At 31.4% G+C, this 16,572-nt stretch overlaps 1 protein-coding gene across 1 annotated transcript in view; it reads left to right on the forward strand.

The window, feature by feature from the left end:
• The window catches only part of LOTGIDRAFT_104436 (hypothetical protein), a gene marked incomplete at both ends in the record, with an annotated part of 55,582 nt that overhangs the window by 23,518 nt on the left and 15,492 nt on the right, over positions 1-16,572 (forward strand). The window contains 2 exons of the mRNA XM_009053559.1: positions 4,658-4,752; positions 13,876-13,961. Of these exons, the coding sequence (XP_009051807.1) occupies positions 4,658-4,752; positions 13,876-13,961 (181 nt within the window). The remainder of the gene's footprint in view (positions 1-4,657; positions 4,753-13,875; positions 13,962-16,572) is intronic.

Here is a 16,572-nt window from a genome sequence, read left to right on the forward strand (position 1 = left end):
CCTAAAAAGAATCTGTATGTGCTCAGATCTCAAAGCAACTTAAACTTAAGCCATGAAAATATTTTTTCTCAAAATACATATTTCATCAAAAGAAGCATTTTAACATTGTAAACAATCATGCTTTAAGCTGTCAAAAAGCAACCTGCTTTGTGCTGTCAATCTTCAGTGAAAAGTATTCTTTCAAAAGGGGAAGTAACGGATCTGAATGAGATCATGTCTTGAAGCAGTGGTGGCTGTATTGTATTTTTGATTCAATTTAGGGTACATCCATATCCCTAGCAGCCCCAAGCCTCCATCATAATGTCTGATGGAATTGGAGATGGACAACATAAAAAAAAGTGTTTTATATTATCGAAAACCACCAACCATACCATAATTTTTATAGGGCATGACTATCCACATCAGCAGCCCTGTTCGATATTAAACCTGCCTGGTGTAAGAAGAAGATGAACAATCTATAAATTAGCTCTGTACTGCTGGTGAACATAAAGAACATAAGACCATCAAACTAATGTATTTTACTATCATCTTATAGATTTTCTATTGATTTACTTAGAGAAGATTCTAATTTAATCCCAGTGTTTTTAAATGGTCAAGGTTGTTTTTCAGGTCTCAGTTTGGAATTGAGTTTACCAACTTCTTAGGGTTACAAGCTATGCACACTAAAGATCTGTAAACGTTACAATCAAGTAGGCTATCACTGCTCTTAGCTAAAATATCCACATGACATTGCTTTGCTCATTTGGACAATCAATCTTATGAATTCACGCATAATTTGATAGTAGCATTTGCTTCTATCTTCAATCTATAACACACTGGTCTCTATTTATTGTCACATCTGAATGAATCTTTAAGTGATCTGCTACAAAAATTGATTTAATAGCATTAATGTATTTACTATTATTTGGTTGAAGGTTTATTGATTTCTGTTTGTCTTTGTGATTACATGATGCCTGATGGAGAATTCTTGCTAAAGTATTGGAATAGTTTGAAACATGTGACTCCAGTGTAACCTTGTTTCAATTTGCATAACATTATTTTTGTAGTATCAGAATGTTTCAAAGGTCTTAAAGAAGGTTATATGGTTTTACAATGGTAACTAATATTAGGCTGTTAGTTGGATTGTCATCTGATTAAGTGTCAATAATTTTGAATAAACCTCAATTTAAGAACAAATTAGAGCATACAAACTATATCGTGTCCAAACCACACCCCCATTCATCATGATTCCTCGTTGCTGTGGTAACACATGTGAGAAAAATTACATATTCATAGCTAAATATTGACCAATCAAAATTGGCCCTATTGTATTGGTAGCCAATTTCAGCCAATCAAAACAAATCACTTGTTATCACTCTTTGTTTGCGAACGTAATCAAAACGAAAGCAACGTGCTACAACATATTTTGATGAATATGTACTGTAGAGAATTGAGTAAGATTTTTCGCCGAGAGAAAATCAAAACTTACTTTGGAATATTTACTTGGAAAGAATGTGTTCTTATCTCCTCAAATGGGCGACGGCAAAACGATGTTGTGCTTTGTTTACATGATCTCTTTCTGTTGTACCGATCTGATTGATCAAATTTAAATGCCACCAATCTCATTTCCACACCCCCAAAACCAAGTGTAGTGGGCTTAGTTTAATACAGGTTAATAAGACCATGTCAAAACCTGTATTCGTGATACGATGAATGTAGAGAAATTCAAACTAGGATATTTCAAACTTTTATATTTCTTTATCTGCCCACATCCTTTTTCTGATCTTTTAAAAATCTCTATTTTGTTTTACAATGACACTTTGACAGAATTTTTCCAGTCTTTTTGTATATTGAGACAAAAAAATCAATAGTAATCATAAAGAATAGTATCAGTTTATTGGTGTTGAAATACTCCAGGGACTGGATGTTAATTCTATATGATTTTTTTATGATCAAATTTCATGACCTGATTCGAAGTAATCGTCTGATTATTACCCTGAAATAATATAGTGTTTCGCAATTAGAGAATAAATTCTATAATTCTACAATTGATTCAATTTTGAATTACCATTTCTGAAAATTTGCACTAAATTTTATCAGAAGGGCAAGAGATGATCATCACTCCAGAATACAGGATGTCTTTCTACATCATAAAGATAATTTGTGTTTTGCAAATACCAAGATACCAAGCACACAATGTTGCTTGTGTTCATTATCCCAATCAGGAGTAGAAATCTTCGATAAGAATATGCTTTCTATGGTTTTGTTTTAAGGTATGCTTAGTTCAGCTAGGATGTTGTTAAAAAGTTTGAGAAGCCAATATTATATACAGCAGGTGTCTCTGAGTTTGTCAGCTAAGCAACCTGATGTTGAGGTTTAAATTCTGGGGGGTTCTTCTTCTCCAATACTTACTTCAGATGCTTTTAGGTATTCGGTCATCTGATTGGTCACTCAAGTTAATTTTAAATTTATTCAATCAGCTTACTGTATTACTGTATAAAGAATAAGGAACCTACAGATTAAGTCAATAAAGGCAGTCAGATTGTTCTGAGAACACCATGGGAAATTTGATGTGGGTGGAGATTATCTAGTTATTGTGGCATTGTTGTCCCCTGCTGAATAAAAGATTATGAAATAGATCATAAATATATATATATAAAATATCTTTTAGTCTTGTTCTGGTAGTTGGTTGGTTTGAATAGTCCATATCCTCTACCATGGATGACTGAGAGCCTTATTTTCTAGATCAAAGACATGTGACATAAAATTGGAATGACGTTCATAGAAGCCATAAAAGGTGCTGATATATGAAAAAAAACTAGAAAAACCTTCAATAGCTGTACAGTTATTAGTATTTTCAAAACAGTAGGCACCTTTTAGTTAGGCTTTGAGCTATTCAACCTAAAAGCCCTGCTAAAGAAATAAGGCATATTACACAAACCATTATTTATGTATTTGAGATTGATTGATATTGTTATATTGTGTGGAAGACAATATATATCTATAAAAATCATGAAAATGACACAATTTCCTTCCAGTATCTTATTTTCCCTCATAAGTTAGGAAGTAATGAGTTTTAAAGGGATACAATGGTCTACTAACTGATTTGGCAGAGTTTAGATATTAAAAAAGATAAAACAAAATCTGAATGCATTCTATTACTATCAGATTTACCAACTATTTTAGTATGCATGGAAAATAGTATAATTTGCAAATCGTGTAGGTTATTTAATTAAAACATTTCTATGGTTGGTTACAGTATTAGTTAATAATTTATTCGCTTTAAAACCAATGATTGTCAGATTATTCTTTTATTCTGTTTGTTGCATTTCTATGTACAGTGGGGATACATGTGCGGGATGGGGCATGGATGCACCATTGGAGGCTTGAGAATATGGTGCTTTCACAAAGCTGCTGCAATTTGAATCTCGACATCGACAGTTGTCCCCCATGAAAATAGTATCCTCTCGATTTGTACCCCAGTCTCAGGAGGTTGCTGCAGCCACTATGTAGTGCACTGGAAAATCATGTACATTAATCAACACCTTAGCTGATGATATCCTGTTCCTGTTAAAATACACTAAGAATATGTTGATTGAGATTCCTTTCTTAGCATTATTCTAATAGACCAGTATTGGTATAGGAATCATTTTAGGAAGACATGGCAAGAGGTTTTGGCCACAAGATGTAAGACAAGTTCTATAAATCTTAAATGGTTGTCCTTGTATATGGATTTATTAAGCTTTTGATCACACTTAAAATGGAAGTTTCTGTGAAAGACTAGCCTCTAGAATCAACTTGTATTGTAAAATGTGTTAATAGTAAACTGTTGTTTGTGTCCAATATCTAAGTCATACTAGAGGGTTTTTTAAGCTTTCTGTTTTGTATTTTAAAAGATAAATTGAAAGTAAAATCTGAATAAGCTGTTATTGATTTGTGTTAAAAATAACTCCATCGAAATGTTTTTATAGTAAAAACTGTTTTCTATCAGTTATATTCACATTGATAGATTGTATTGTCAATGAAATTCAGATTTACATCTCAATCTAATTGGGTTTATATGATGCAATTAAATTTGTATCTTTTGGATTAAATATTGCTTCCAACTGTTTGGCATCTTATGGGACTCATTGGTTTTCAGTATTCCTGATTTGGCATCAAAATCTGATGTTTTGTTTTTGATTCAAGTAATACAAGGTCAAAAGTTGATATTTTTTGGGAGATAAGAAGATATATATTGTTTATGAAGTAAAATAGAGTTATATGTATCATAAACTTGTACATCATTGGAACAAGGCAATAACATGTTTCAGTTTCTAATAAAGATATATTTATAACAGAGAGAAATAACATGCTGTGATGCTCTGTCAAAAGACAGTTTATTTATAAGGAAAAAATTAAACTCAAATATAACCTTACCAAATGTTCTCAACTTATAGTTTAAGAAATGAATTTTTATCTTCATATATATAAAGGGCAGTAATTTTATGATTAACTGTTAAAGTTCTCAAACCCCCTCCTTTTCATATTAGGCTTGGTCATTCTTCCTTAACTTGGCTCAGAGAATTTCTCTCCCCGTATGGAAGTACTTGGAGTGTAAAAAGGTAAGGTATTTGAATATATTGTGGCTGTTTTTATTAGTCTGTTGAATCAATTTTGTTTATCTTTATACTTTCAGGTCTGGTAAAACTTGGCGTCCATTGTGTGACAGGCAGACGGGTGGCCATTAAAATCGTAAATCGTGAAAAACTCAGTGAATCAGTTCTAATGAAGGTAAGATTGATCTTTACAACATTTAATTCATCAAAGATTTATATATACTGGTGGGTGATTAAAGCTACCATGCTGTTTAAAAAACTGACATAGTTTTCTTGCATTAAAACTTAAAGGAAGAATATCAAGCAATTTTTCATAATTCTAATTGCTAATGTTATTGTTACCGGCTCTATTAGCATTTTTCTCTATTAGCATTTTATCTTCTATAAAATATTTTTAAGTATTTAAAACTAACTTGCTGTGGTTATTACTGATTACAATTTTTCTTGTCATGGTCATAAGATAGTGTGGTCATAAGATAGTGTGGTCATGGTCATAAGATAGTGTGGTCATGGTCATAATATAGTGTGGTCATGGTCATAATATAGTGTGGTCATGGTCATAAGATTGTGTGGTCATGATAATAAGATAGTGCGGTCATGCTCATAAGATAGTGTGGTCATGGTCTTAAGATACTGTGGTCATGGTCTTAAGATAGTGTGGTCATGGTCATAATATAGTGTGGTCATGATAATAAGATAGTGTGGTCATGGTCATAAGATAGTGTGGTCATAGTAATAAGATAGTGTGGTCATGGTCATAAGATAGTGTGGTCATGGTCATAAGATATAGTGTGGTCATGGTCATAAGATAGTGTGGTCATGGTCATAAGATAGTGTGGTCATGGTCATAAGATATAGTGTGGTCATGGTCATAAAATAGGTTGGTCAAATCGTCACAGCAGCCAATGTCCTCAGCTGGAAGGTTGACTTGATATGAAGTTATGGTCCCATGTTAAACAAAAAGGAACCTGCATCAAATATAAAAACGTTCTTATCAAAATAGCAATGATGAATATGTAGACACCATTCTGACATGTCAAAGACCAGAATAATTTTACACAGTTGAAGTTCAACTTATTGTCTAGATTGATAGAGACTACAGTAATTTTCTCAGATGAAGGTCAAGTAATTATCTGGACTGTAAGAGACTACTAACACTATGAGCTCAGTGTGATATTGTGATGACTTTGACGTGATTTAAACTGACTTAAGCTCATTAGATATATTTTGGGAGATTTTCTCAGTTTGAGTGGTAGACAAGTGGCTCCCTCGGCATTAATAATGTGATCTCAAAATAGTACTTATTTCTTCCTTGGAATTATATTTTATGGAAATAGAGAAATCATGGATGCTAATATCTGGTATCAAAAGAAATTCAAAGCCTTAATCGAATATTTTATAATGGATTTTTCTTTGTTTTTTTTGTATTCTTTTTATTATGAAATACCAAAACAGAAAAATTATTAACCAAGAAATTTATATCAAGTACCAAGAATTATAATTATATACCAAGACTATAAGATAGATTTCAAGAACTGTATATTTTTTTATTCCCCAAAAATTTAATGTGACGAGTTTTAACTCTGTTCCATGAAAACATTTTATTTATATTAAAAATAAATATTTGTGGTTTTTTGGCCAATCTGTTCTTAGAATCTATGCAAATCATGATTCAAATGGTATAATCTGCCACCCTTGTGATTCTGTTCAATTTTACTGAACACTTATAGCGTTGTCATTGTATATGATATTTCCACTCATGGATGCTTACATTTTTGCTGCCAATTTCAAAATGAATTAGGCTGTGTTCTGGATTATAGCAAAATTGGGTTGAGAATATTGAATAATAATAGATATAAATTGAATATAGAAACCTGTAAGGAATATAAATGTCTTGAAGCAGTATAGTAATCTAATGGTGATATAATAAGCTATATGATAAACATGTAACACGATTATTACAATCTTATTACTACCTTGTGATCTTTATCATCTGGTTCACAGATCATCTTTAACTAACATCGAAATCTTTTGGTCATAAAACATGACCAGAAAATGCAACGTACAATCATATGATTTAATTATTTTGTTGGCATGACCAGACTTCTATGAAATCAATATTTATTACTTTAACAAGATTGAAATCTTTAAAAGGATAAAATTAAAACAGGACATTGAACATAGTTTAAAGTAAAACTATCTGCAATTAAATGATCCAAGTATTTTGTTGACATGACCAGACTTTTACGAAGTCAATATCTATTTGGTAGAAATCTTCGATCAAATAAATATTTATACCAGAAATACGATATAATTTCAAGTAGAACTATTTGCAATCATATGACCTAATTTTGAATTGGTTCGTCAGTTCAGCATTACTTTACGGAGAGTTCACATAGTTCATATTGTGTATTTAAATTTTGCAGAAATCGCAAGATATCGGCTCCCTTTTGAATGGATAAACATGATTTATTGTAATGAAATGTTGCTTCTTTATTCAATATCTGAGCATTGCTGGCTAGTAACGCAATAGTTTTTAGCTTATTATAATCAGATACCCTAAAACTATTTGGCTGCATACAACTATTATTCCCCTATTTTACATTGACCCCATACTTTGATAGGACTCCTGTATCAGTTTAATTTGTTGATTTCTGACAAACCAGAGATTTCTTGAAACAACAGTCTCGATAGTTCTGACATGTTGATTTGACCAGTAAGATTGATACATGTCTGCAATACTCCTATAAGATTTGTCCTGATATCTATGAACAATGTCTCTATGGCTGTGAACTGTATTCCTCTATTCCGTATGGACACAATGATAATTTGTATTCATTGTACTATTAGCTTTAATGAGTTAATTCTGCTCTAGGGATATAATCATCTTTATACTAATTGACTTAAACTTGTATCAATGTTGTCATAATGATACTGTTTTCACTTGTTTAGGGTATAACTTTAATTATAAGGGCAGCATGAGTTCATTGACTATTCCAAGATATAGAAATCTAACTAAGCACCAAAGTTATCAAAATGTTAAAAAAACGTTGACTTAATCTGCTGAAGGGATTTCAAAGGACAAAAAAATCATGAAATTCTATATCCTACTCTTCTGCATTCCAAGTACAGCAGGTCAGAGGGGCTGACATGGAAAAAGCGTCTAGTTGTTCAGATGGGACATTAAACGAAGGGCATGTGTGCCACAGGCTGTGCACGTTAAAGATCCCTTGACATTTAGAAATTGAAAAAGAGTGGGATAATACAGCTGAAATGAAAATTTCCTTCATACCACTCTGTATCTTCATAAGAAATAAGATGAAATTCTATATCCAACTCTTCTGCATTCAAATGGTATTGCCCGTCTACATTAGATTCCATTTCCATTCATTTCATTCATTCACATTAAAATGACAGAAACAATCTAACTGATTTAAGTTTGTATTACTGTTGTTGTGATGATGCTTTCTTAGTGTTTTGGATGTAACAATTATTATCAGGGCAGCTTGTTTCAGGAGATTCATTCTTTATTATGAAATATAGACATAACTAAACAACACAGATTGTGAAACAATCATTATTAGTTGAAAAGAAAATCTTCACCTGTTGAAAGAGCTTTACCCAAATTTTTTTTTTTTTAAAATCTAACATTTTAAATTTGCCTACAATTAAATAAACATCTTTGACACAATAAAAAAAAGAGAATTGGAGTTATGGAAAATACAAATTTAACTGCCGTAACTTCTATTTACTATATTAATTCTTACTCTGAATTTCCTTACTCTAAAGTTTTTCTGTGCCATCAAATCATTATCGAAATAAATCATCACCCTATAGACTTGCTGAAGGGAGTTCAGTCTGGTTTTAATCAACATTAGGGAAATGAAATAAAATTTGAACTTTACCTCCTACTGTTCTGTACTCAGATAGGTTAATGAAGATAGACAACACCATGTAGAGTCTAGTTCTCAGAAACAGCAGTTACTCTCGCCTACTCAATTTTTAATTTCAGATGCTTAGGGAACTTAAAGTGAACATCACTAATCTTACTTCTGTTACTTGACAAAATCATGGATTGAAAGAAATTTGATTTGAATAATTGAAAGTACCTGCCCTCCTCTCCTGTCTTGAGTCTACCTATTGATAAAGATAGAGCATGCTGTCCAACAGAGTGCTTTTAATTGGAACTCAGTTCTTTGGATCTAAAACTCATAGAATATTTTTTTTAAAGTGACCAAAGTTGAAAAATTTAGTAGTAAAGCTAAAATTCCTGGCATCTGTACAGTACTATGTTCTTGGTTATTAAAAAAAATGATGGTGTAATGTGTTAGGATATGAGTAAAATTTTAAAAAAAATATTAAGTTTTGCCCCTCCTCAACTCTGATTTGCTATGGTATTTGTCAATGTGTACTTATTTTGATTTTCAAATTTGAAACAAAAGCTGAGACTTAGCAAAGGACTATATACTATACTGATATGAAAAAAAAAATCAGTTTTTGTTAGACTTTATATTACTCAGAACAATAGAATGTGCCAAGTTTCATAAGTTTAATTGTGAAATATAACTGTGACTAACATGAGTTATTTACTGGTATCAGAAAGTTCTGTCTTGACTCATCTAATCTCTATAATGAGCTAAATATGCTCTAGGGAGTACACAAGGTCATATAAAGATGTGATACTGACAGTTGTCCAGTATATATCCCAGCATGCCTCCAGCAGGAAGTGTGAAGATGACAATCGTGGAGTTTCCTATTATTAAATTGTCAGTGAGGGATTAATTTAGTCTTAATAGTACATTCTAGAAGGAGTCGAGTCGTGTTATATTTTATGATAATAAGAAATCTATTTTACCAAACTGAGGTGTGATTTAACAACCATGTCTTTAAGAAGAGCTGGAGAAAGTTTAATGGTATCAAGTAATTTGTTCTATAAAGAAGCTGCCCTACAGCTGAAACACCATAAAGTAACAGTCAAATTATTTAATTGGATAGATGCTATCAATTGTTTAAAGGGAGACAGGTGCCCCTAAAGTTAAGAATGATAGTTAATCTATGCAATTTTTCAAAACCTTTTCTCTTATTCCTTATTACTTACTACATTGGTAGTATTAAGAGAAGTGTAGATTAGTACTTATAAACCAAGAAGATTACTGTCAAGAAGGCAAAGGACAGGGTAATTTAACATCTCATTTGAAAGCTGTTGACTGAGTTTTAGGTATTTTCCACCAATATTTGTCCTTGATCCAAGCATTTCCCTGAGATAAAGTGAGGCCATTATCTCACATTGTGCTCAAAAACAAGTAATCATCTTGAGATCACCTACAACCTGGTTAACTCAATCTATATTTATACTTTTGCGCTTTCCCTAAAACAATATAAATGATATAAGATCGGCAAAAAGCTGATCTAGGCCAATATCATTATTTTGATATAGAAATATTCATTTGCATTCGCTTTGTGAGGGCAACAACACATACTACTTACAATGCAATTTTCTCTCTTTTTACTTTTTGTTGGATATCATGTTTTTAATCTAAATGCCTTAATTGAGAGGTTAAGAAAGACAATCAGACTCGCTTCCTATTATTACGATTAAAACACAATCATAATTTTCCTGATTCTGTTATTTTAATGACAATAAAAGACCTTGGGATGTACTACAATTAATGCCCTTGACCAGTGCTGAATAATCTTTTGTCTTTCTTTCCAACTATAAATATGTCACCTTGATGAACAATATCATCTGGTGACATTTTCCCCCAATAGCTAACATTTTCACTTTCACTTTCACGGTTAAAATTTGTTATCTGGGTTTTATTTGCCTCTAACCATGACACAAAATGTTATATCAGACATTAACCAATTAGCTAACGTTTTGTTATATCATGGTCAAAGTTTTTTATGTTGGTTTTGCTCGCCTGCAACCATGACATGAAATTTTACATCAGATCAATGGCCTCAGAGACTATCATATTGCTCTATTCTCTTGGTAAGTCAAATGCTAAATTCGTTGGCATTTATCCTAATGATGAAGGTCACTCTGGAATCAGCGTTCAAATTGAATCCTTGGTATCATATTATTTCCCATTATTTAGGCCTGGAGGGATTCGTATTCATAGTGACATTCACTCTTCTACCTTGGTTAGTTATTCTACTTATATTGATATTCAGTATGTCCTGACTCATAGGATTGGACAATGAACTTGAAGATGTGATTGGATTTACAAAATACAAAAATAACAAAGATTTGAATACAATTTAGTAGTGGAGAGCACACAAGCACATATCATTTTAACACAAGTTACATGTGTCATCATTAAATAAAATGAAATATTTTATTACGTGAACTAAGGTAAAATAATAAAGAAGATTAGGGTAGAGTTATTTACTTGGCCATAGCAAGATATAGTCAAATTCCTCTCTTTGAAAGGATGACCAAACTTAACAAGTGTCTTTTTTTTTCAATTATATGTTCAAACTAAAACCCTCTATGCCTCATTTTAACTTGGATTGGACATCAGGTGTCATGGAAATCAGACATGAAGTGTGTTATTGGGAATGTTTTTAGAAACCACCATGTAGAAAACTGTTATAGACAAAATAAAAGTTTCGTTGCTGAAAGTGGAAAACCCTAGCTTAGCTCTAATATGACATAAGCTGCAATGAAAAATTAGATTTACCTAGTTTCAGTGAGACAATGCTGGTTGATATAAAGCATCAGTACTGGCTGAAGGCATTGTAGACTGTATTTGAGACTTGTATGTGTTTGATGATTTTTTATCCAACCAAGACTAATCAATATAAAATAATCCCCGTGGCTTTCTGAAGTATATTTTTTTAGAAGATTAGAAATATTAAACTTATTTAATCAATATTTCTAAATAAATTGAAAGTGAGACTATACTTGTCAATATCTTGAGATCTATTATGTGTTTAAAGTTTTTTTTAACATTTCGTGTCAGAAATTCTACAGGCTTATAGCAACAGTATTTTTGCAATTCATACATTCCACTACAGTAGAACAATCTCTTGCTATTGCAAAATTTGATTATTGATTATGAACTGCAAAAGAAAACTTGTGGAATACCTCCAAATCAACAAATTTTCTCTATAAAAAGTTAGAAGATTGAATTATTGAGTTATTTGATGTCAAATTATTGTTATTATTTCTATATATTACAATATTCTGTCACAATATCTCTCTCTGTTTCTCTTCACTTTCTTCAGTATAATATACTCTCCAATGATTTTCTTGTCAAATACACCATTTCAGTATTTCAAATCAGTGGAATAGAAGAAAAAAAAATAAATAACAGCAGCATGAAAACTTGGAAAGAGATATATAGATGTCTTTGCTTTTATTTATTATGATACATCTCAATTTTAGCTATCTGTATCCTTTTTCAGAACATAATCAGATGTCTAGCTTTTAGACAATTAAAGGAAATCATATTATTCATGTTCAGACTGTCATAACAGGTGTTATTTATAACATTATCATGAGTAGATATTACTGCTTACAGAAGTAAAAATAATACCTTTCTGTAGAGGAATTTCAGATATTAATTTTAGAAGATAGGCAAATATTTAGATATCTTTTTCCCTTACAGTGGTCACACTGGAAGGTTGAGGTGGGGGAAACCCAGAAAATTAGTTTGTACCCCCTAATGTACCCCTTTTTCATTTTTGAGATTTGAGATAAAGTATTTGTAGCCTTGAGCTATGCTATGACTGCTGCCATCCATGCTCCTTTACAGAATAGCAGAACTAAAATCTTCATTTGATTTGATATGGGTAATATTATTCAGTAGAGAAACCACACAGGAATAAACTATTATATAAGAAGAACTCAAGTAACACAGTCTAATTAGAAACAGTAATATTATCTTGAATAACATTAACTATTGTATTGATTCCAATTGGACAGACTGAAGATAAACTGATCGTAAATAAAATGTCTCGGAAATTAATTGTCTTGGAGCCTACGATATAGTTATAAATAAGTCTTAATGTGTTTCTACAGATATTCAGGGCACTGGACCAAACCACCTTATTACTTCGTAAAAGACAGAAAGAAACATCCATTGTGGATCCTTTCAACCAGCTGGATCTTGACCAAACCCTTTAGCTATGATCTTTTCCAGATTATCTACTCCTATTTACATCTGGGTCTACAGAACAGTGAAGAAAGATGCTTGTTCAAAGACTATCAGAACTCACAAGACCATTTGATCAGCATAACCAGGCAAATGAGGTCCAATTCTTACACTATAATAAACTTGCCACAGCCTGTGCTTAAGGACATTTTAGATGTCAAATAGAATTAAATTATTTTAATAGACCAATCTTGTACCATCATGAAATTTCAAGAGGAATTACCAATAATTTCATAATAAATCTTCTGGATAATAATTGTCTAGTTGCATTGTATTTTTTTACTACAATATGTTCATATTTCACTTTATTTTCTGTTATGTTTGAGAAAGTTCTTCCATAGTTTATTTCTATTCACTTCAATTCTTCAATTTTAGGTAACATTTTTGTTTGTGATAAGCTAAGTTAACGTATAAAAGAGATCATGAAGAAATAAGATCAGTAATTGCCTGAGACAGATCTTCTACTATTATTCAATTTTATTACTATTGCTTTGGAATCTCTGTTTTAAAGAAATTGATTTTGATATAAGTTTTAAAATTTGCAAGGAAAATTAATTTGATTAGTTGTTGTACAGTGGAAAAGACTTGGTAGAATTTAATTGAATTACACAGTAAAGATAAGATTCTGGTTTTAGACATCTGTTTTATATTCAGCTCTGTCTCGAGTTGAAGGCCATACTTGATTGCTCTCTAGTCACAAGTAGATTTAGTAAAGGAGATTTTCTCTGGATGTAGAGAGGTGATCAAGGCTAATTATACCAAAATGGTCTTGATCAGTACCAAATTTAAAGCCATTTCTTTAACCATTAATAGTAATGGTCACCACAAAATGTAGATTCATTGGATTTTGTTGTTTTTTTTTTCTACTGTTTTGATACTCTTGCATTGTACATTACATCAAACACAGCATCACATCTATTCACAGGTACTCAGCCTTACTATTAGTGAATTGTTAGGTCAACTGGTAAAGCTCTACATTAGAAATTAAAGCGCCGTTCAGAGTGAAAGTCTAATGATCAAAATAATTACATACACATTTTATTATATTCATATAGTTATAGTCCTTCAAATTATTTTATCTCAGTGTAAAATTGTTCAAATTCTGATTTTATTGAGTGTTTAATTGAATATATTTACAGGTGGAGAGAGAAATAGCCATTATGAAGTTAATAGAACATCCACATGTGTTAGGATTATATGATGTGTATGAAAATAAAAAATATTTGTAAGTATGGATTTTAATCTTTTACTCTAAAGGGGGCGTCACACCATATTTAGAACTGGTAACAAGAAAACTTTCATATTATAGACTTTTGTTTATTGTAGATTACTCGTGGTTGTTTTTTTAACTTAATACTAACTATGCTAACTTCACCTTATCTTGTATTGAACATTTATCTCTTTATTTGTGACCTTGGCCAGTGCTTTACATAGAAGTTTTTAGGAACTTCTTCACTCTTAACCATAGCAATTTTAGTTGCTTATTGTTGCAAAGCGCTCAGTTGAATAAGTTTTGTGTTTGAAACTTATGACAGCTATTCTTATCGCAACAATATACATCTGATGATTGCTATGCAGATGCACCTTTTTTAGGGGAATACTTTTCTTTAGTCATGGCACCGGCTAAGTCCAGCTGATGAATATATATTCTTATTGACCAAGACTTGAAATCGTATGTCCATTCTAAGAGTTAGTATTCCTTTAAGAAAGAGAAAGAAAAGAGTTTTTTGATGAGATAGTCTAATGAAAAGGACATTGATTATTACTAGTTGTAATATATTCATTGCATTCACCTCTCTCTACGCCTTCTACTGACAGTGTTTAGCATACAAATTACATTACAGTATACTATTATATAGTCTAGCTTCATTCTTACTCCGCAGTTATTCTTGCTTCAAAATTTCATTGATAAGCAAGCATGAACAAAATTTCATTGATAAGCAGGCATGAACAAAATTTCATTGATAAGCAGGCATGAACAAAATTTCATTGATAAGCAGACATGAACAAAATTTCATTGATAAGCAGGCATGAACAAAATTTCATTGATAAGCAGGCATGAACAAAATTTCATTGATAAGCAAACATGAACAAAATTTCATTGATAAGCAAACATGATAAGCAAGCATGAACAAAATTTCATTGATAAGCAAACATGATAAGCAAGCATGAACAAAATTTCATTGATAAGCAAGCATGAACAAAATTTCATTGATAAGCAAGCATGAACAAAATTTCATTGATAAGCAAACATGATAAGCAAGCATGAACAAAATTTCAAATTGTTAAAAGGACAGGTTTGCCATTCATTTGACCAATCGTACCTTAGTCTAAGAAACAGGAATTTTTAAGCTAAGCTAATCAGTAGTAGTGTTCACATCTAGCTAGTAATCCAAAAATGGTGAACCATGGCCAAAATAAGATTTCATGAAGAATAATGATCAATCCAAAGATTGCGAATGTAGTGCTGCTTAAACCCACAGAAAAAACTCATAAGGAAACAGTTGAATCTGTATTTTGATTACATATTGTATTGTTAGTCAAAGGAAAAGTGTAGGCCTTTCCTGGTATTCTTATTTTCTTTATTTGTCCTTAGTAACTACCTCCATTAGGCAGCCATCTTGTGGCCATCCCTTGACAGTTTGTGTAATATCCATTCCGCTCTATATTATCACCTTTTCGAAGCAGCATCCTGTAGGAATACAGTTAACACTCCTGTTTTTATCAGGAAAAGTTTAAAATGATTATTAGTTAGAAGATCATTATTTCTGTGGTTTATTTTAGAAATTTATTTACAGTTAAGAGTTGTCTCGATCTTGTTCTTTCTTTTCAAAAAACTCATAGTTGTTTCAGAGAAACTAGTTCTTTGGACAAGAAAATTTTCACCTACTAGTCATGTATCGAGTTAAAATACAGAAAGTAGAAAATCTACTGATTAGTTAATATTATCACTGCCATAACATCAACCAATTAATGTATAATATCATGTGATTATAAATATTATTGATGCAATGTTTTTGACAGCTCTAAATTATCATTAAGAAAAGTGGAAAGAAATCAAGTGAATATTTCCATAACCTATTTCCTGGAAACTAGAAAATTACAGTTATTGAACTTGTTTTAAAGTTAAAAACATTATATCTTTTCAAATTGAATCTATTGAGTGGAAATGTTATTTTAAGACCATTATCTTTATTGTTGTACTTCTCTAAGAGGATGTATAGTGTCAGTGGAATCTCAATGTTCCAATGAGTTGTCAATTTTAATGACAAGACTAGATGGTTGGAAGTGATATATGGTGTTAGGCTAGTATTAATATCTAGTTTTCATTCTACCAACTAGTTCTTTTAGTTTTAAGTACTAAACAATGTGGACAAACAATGCTGCTCTGCTTGTAGGAAGGTGCAAGATCTGAGTTTACCTTTCTATTTTCAATTTTTCCTTCTAAACCTTCAATGCTATTTTAGAAAAAATCTGCTAAACTCAGATGAAAAACAGCTATTTTAGAAAATCTTCAGAATTATGCTAAGGCTATACCAAAATTGTTTTCTGTTCAGTGGGATTTCTTGGGGAAAAAAGCGAACGTTTGTTTTAAAAAAGATTTTAATGGTCAGTAAATCATTGATTTTGATTTTCTGTCATTTGCAAACATGAAATGTTGTAATTGATTAACTTTTATTCTGGATTTAAGTTTAGGATTAAACTTCAGGATTAGAATTCAGGGTTTAAGGTGTACCTTATATAACTGATAGACTTTAATTATAGCTACAATTGGGCATTTTATTTTCCAGTTGTCAATATTCATGAATTTGAAAACATTTGAATTTGACCTTGGT

The sequence above is a fragment of the Lottia gigantea genome, assembly GCF_000327385.1.
Source record: "Lottia gigantea unplaced genomic scaffold LOTGIsca_2, whole genome shotgun sequence".
NCBI classification, from domain to species: domain Eukaryota; kingdom Metazoa; phylum Mollusca; class Gastropoda; family Lottiidae; genus Lottia; species Lottia gigantea.